Source organism: Olea europaea, unplaced genomic scaffold, assembly GCF_002742605.1.
Source record: "Olea europaea var. sylvestris unplaced genomic scaffold, O_europaea_v1 scaffold2116, whole genome shotgun sequence".
NCBI lineage: Eukaryota > Viridiplantae > Streptophyta > Magnoliopsida > Lamiales > Oleaceae > Olea > Olea europaea.
The window spans coordinates 178822-181987 of NW_019239112.1; the positions used below are offsets into that span (position 1 = coordinate 178822).

The window sequence follows — 3166 nt, forward strand, 5'->3', positions numbered from 1 at the left end:
TCATCTCTCGAACTTGTGGAGCTATGGGTATCTGATTATAGCAAGAGTATCCATCAAGGTAAGCATATACCCAACAAGTCTTTTTAACATTTGATCAATTAAGGATAGCAGAAAGTGATAGAAAAGGGAAAATTGCAATCAAGGTACCAAATATTTCTTTTATTAGCAGACTTTTTTCAAACCTTTCATTTATGCCACTATGAGTATCAAACCTTTAAAGAAAATCGATGCTCATGTCCAAATTGACGGTTTCTATTAGTTTGACCCCAAAAATAGTCAATTGACCCCAAAAATTAAAAATTTAATAATTTGACCACATAAGACAAGGATAAAATGGCCATTTTACCATTTTAATATAAAAGAATAAAAAAAGGAAAAAGGAAAATTGATCATCTCCTTCACAAACCCCCGACCCCCATCCCCAATACCACCACCCATCGTCGCTTGCCACAGCTACCCACCATCGCCTCCCATAACCACAACCATAGCCACCCCCACCAAATCAATCTACCATTTTCTCCCTCAAAAACGACCTTCCATGCCATTTAACTAACTTCAATCCACACCTAATAAGCTCGGAGATGCAATCAACAACATGTTTCACAGTGGAATCCGTTTCAAGCCCAACAACCATTATTATCATCATTAACAATACAAGCACAATAAAATACAACACTTTTGCAATCTAATTTACACTGGAGGCTCCAAGGATGACGCAACGTTCTAGTGTGGATCCAAAATCTAGCCTCCACTCAAGGAAATTGAGTGGCAACAAGATTCAAATATCCGATTTCGGCTCTGAACTTGTTGTTTTGGTATGCTCCCATTTGGTACGGAAAGGAAATTGTTGTGATAAACTAGCTTTTGATTGAAAAAGATCGATGGGGATGTGGATAGAAAAGAGGGAGTTTGAGAGAGTTCAAGATGAAGTGGATGGCGATATGGCCCTACGGTGGTGGCACTACCAACCGTGGGTGGCTTGTGGCGAGATTGGTTTTTCCCCATTTTTTGGTAGGTGGGAATGGGAAGAAATAAATATAGAGAGGTTATTTTATTTTTATTTTTTTTAGTTTAATTAATTAATATTAAATTTGTAAACTTACCACTTTACCATTGTCTTATGTGGTCAAATTATTAAAATTTTAATTTCTAGGGTCAACTGATAGTTTTTAGGGTCTAATTAACAGAAACCATCAATTTGGACTTGAGCTGCGAATTTTTTAAAGATTTGATACTTACGGTGGCATAAATGAATGTTTGGACAAAGCCTGCTAATAAACGAAATGTCTGTTACCTTGGCTGCAATTTTCCCTGTTTTTTATTAGCATTGTTGAGCTTGTGATGATCAAATTCGAATCTTCCATTATGTGACTTTCTTGGCTGGAATTAACTTATTGTTTTCATTCTTCTCTACAACTATTGCTCCCTTTTGCAACAGTGAACCATAATGCCAATACCGAAGAGCCTCAAAACCTCTACTCTTACCACATATTTCAGATTTATAATTAGCTTATGCTGGTTCTCTACTGAAGGCTTGTTCTAGTCTTCCATCAAAATTTTTTGCATGCAAATTTTTTGTCGATGAATTAGAGATAATAAAGGGCAGTGTGGAGGATCACCCATACATATATGCTTATGATCACAAGTAAGAAGGCAACTGCTTCATCTCAAGCGTCGGAGGATGCTTTCGAGATTCTTTCCTAAAATTGCTATTTTTCAAAGTAGCAGTCCCTAAAGTTATGTTCTTCATTTTGTGTGCGTGAAAATAATACAACTTCGCAGCAAACTTTTTGTACTAACTATTTTCAGTGTGAATCGACGGAACAACTTAAATAAAAATTCATTTGAGTAAAATCATCCAGGAAGAAATTTCATTCACTTGGGACCATTTTCTACAAGAAAATCAAATGGTTCTTGGGGTCATTTACTTGTAGTACGAGACTGGACCATGAATACAAATTGAACCTCATTTTTTTGTCATCCCTATAACAACTTGTAAATGAAATTGTTCAACAAGCGAAGGAAGGATTACAAAACTTAAAACAATAGCAAGAACATCTAAAAGAAAATTTTATTCTCTTGAACTACGCAGTTTCTATTAAAGATATTCAAATCTTCTTCACGATCAACATTTGCAAACTAGATAAATTTCTAACATTTTTTTCAGGTGGATTCTTACATAAATAATTGGATTAAATTCTTACCATAACCTACGTAGAATCAGAATGGTTCTCTTTAATTTACATTCTTTTCTTCTTACAGGCATACACTTCTAGCAAGAACTAGTAACTGAATTTGATCTGGTCAACGATGAGAAGGAATTCAAGAACTCAATGCAATCCTCGATAGCCTCGGTTCGCTGAGAATCAAGTGTTTCAGCAGAGGACTTGGATCTTGCCAAACTAGCAGACGAAACTTTACGCGAAGACCTCACAAACTGCAGAGCTCTTGCAATCTTTTCTCCAATATGCCTAAAGAATCCGGCAGCAGAATATCTGGAGGTTAGTGAGCTTGGGGAAAATCTGAAACTCCCTATTCCGACGACCTTCTTCTTATTCCCATCAACTTTAGTTCCGCAGCCATGTTTCGGATAGAATGTTGGTTTTTCATTGACATCAGGACTAAAGGTAAGCCCTGTACTCATTTTTTTCTGCATCACCTTGCCGGCGGTTGTGGGTGGCTGAGTGTGTGAATCTGTTAGAGAGACAAAGGATGAACAAAAGGCGCTTGGTGACTGATATATAGGAGGTATTTATTGATAATTAAAGAAGACAGGAGAAAAAGAAGTAGCAAAGATCCACTTCTCCATTTCTGCGTTTTATCCTTGTGGGGGACCATAGTAACCTTCTTTTTACATTGTTCCAATTTTATCCGACCTTAAAGAAAATCAATTAGTCTGTGTGTACAGACTAAATATATGCAGAATAATTCCAGACAATTCACATGGGGCCCACCACATGTGAGTAAAATATTGCCAAAAAAACCCACCCGTCCTCCCCATTTTGAGTACACCGTGAACTCCCTGTCAACCAAATTTTGTACATCTAGCTTCATTCAAAGAAAATGTACTGAAGACAAAACAAAAGAGGTTTAATGATCTACCGAACCCGTTTGACAGGACTTCTTCTTTTACTTCCGCTTCTTATAGAAGAGTTTTTTAAAAAGT

The 3166-nt window shown here is 36.7% G+C and overlaps 1 protein-coding gene across 1 annotated transcript; it reads right to left on the reverse strand.

Moving 5' to 3' along the window:
- Positions 1 to 1870: 1870 nt before the first annotated feature.
- Positions 1871 to 2812, reverse strand: LOC111380270. The gene has a single exon (XM_023003783.1). The coding sequence runs from the start codon at positions 2654 to 2656 to the stop codon at positions 2273 to 2275; it is 384 nt and encodes a 127-aa protein (XP_022859551.1). The 5' UTR covers positions 2657 to 2812; the 3' UTR covers positions 1871 to 2272.
- Between the last annotated feature and the right edge of the window lie 354 nt (positions 2813 to 3166).

What these genes read in the sequence shown, in the direction of transcription:
- LOC111380270 (XM_023003783.1), bottom strand. Translation starts at nt 2,656, where the DNA reads ATGCAGAAAAAAATGAGTACAGGGCTTACCTTTAGTCCTGATGTCAAT.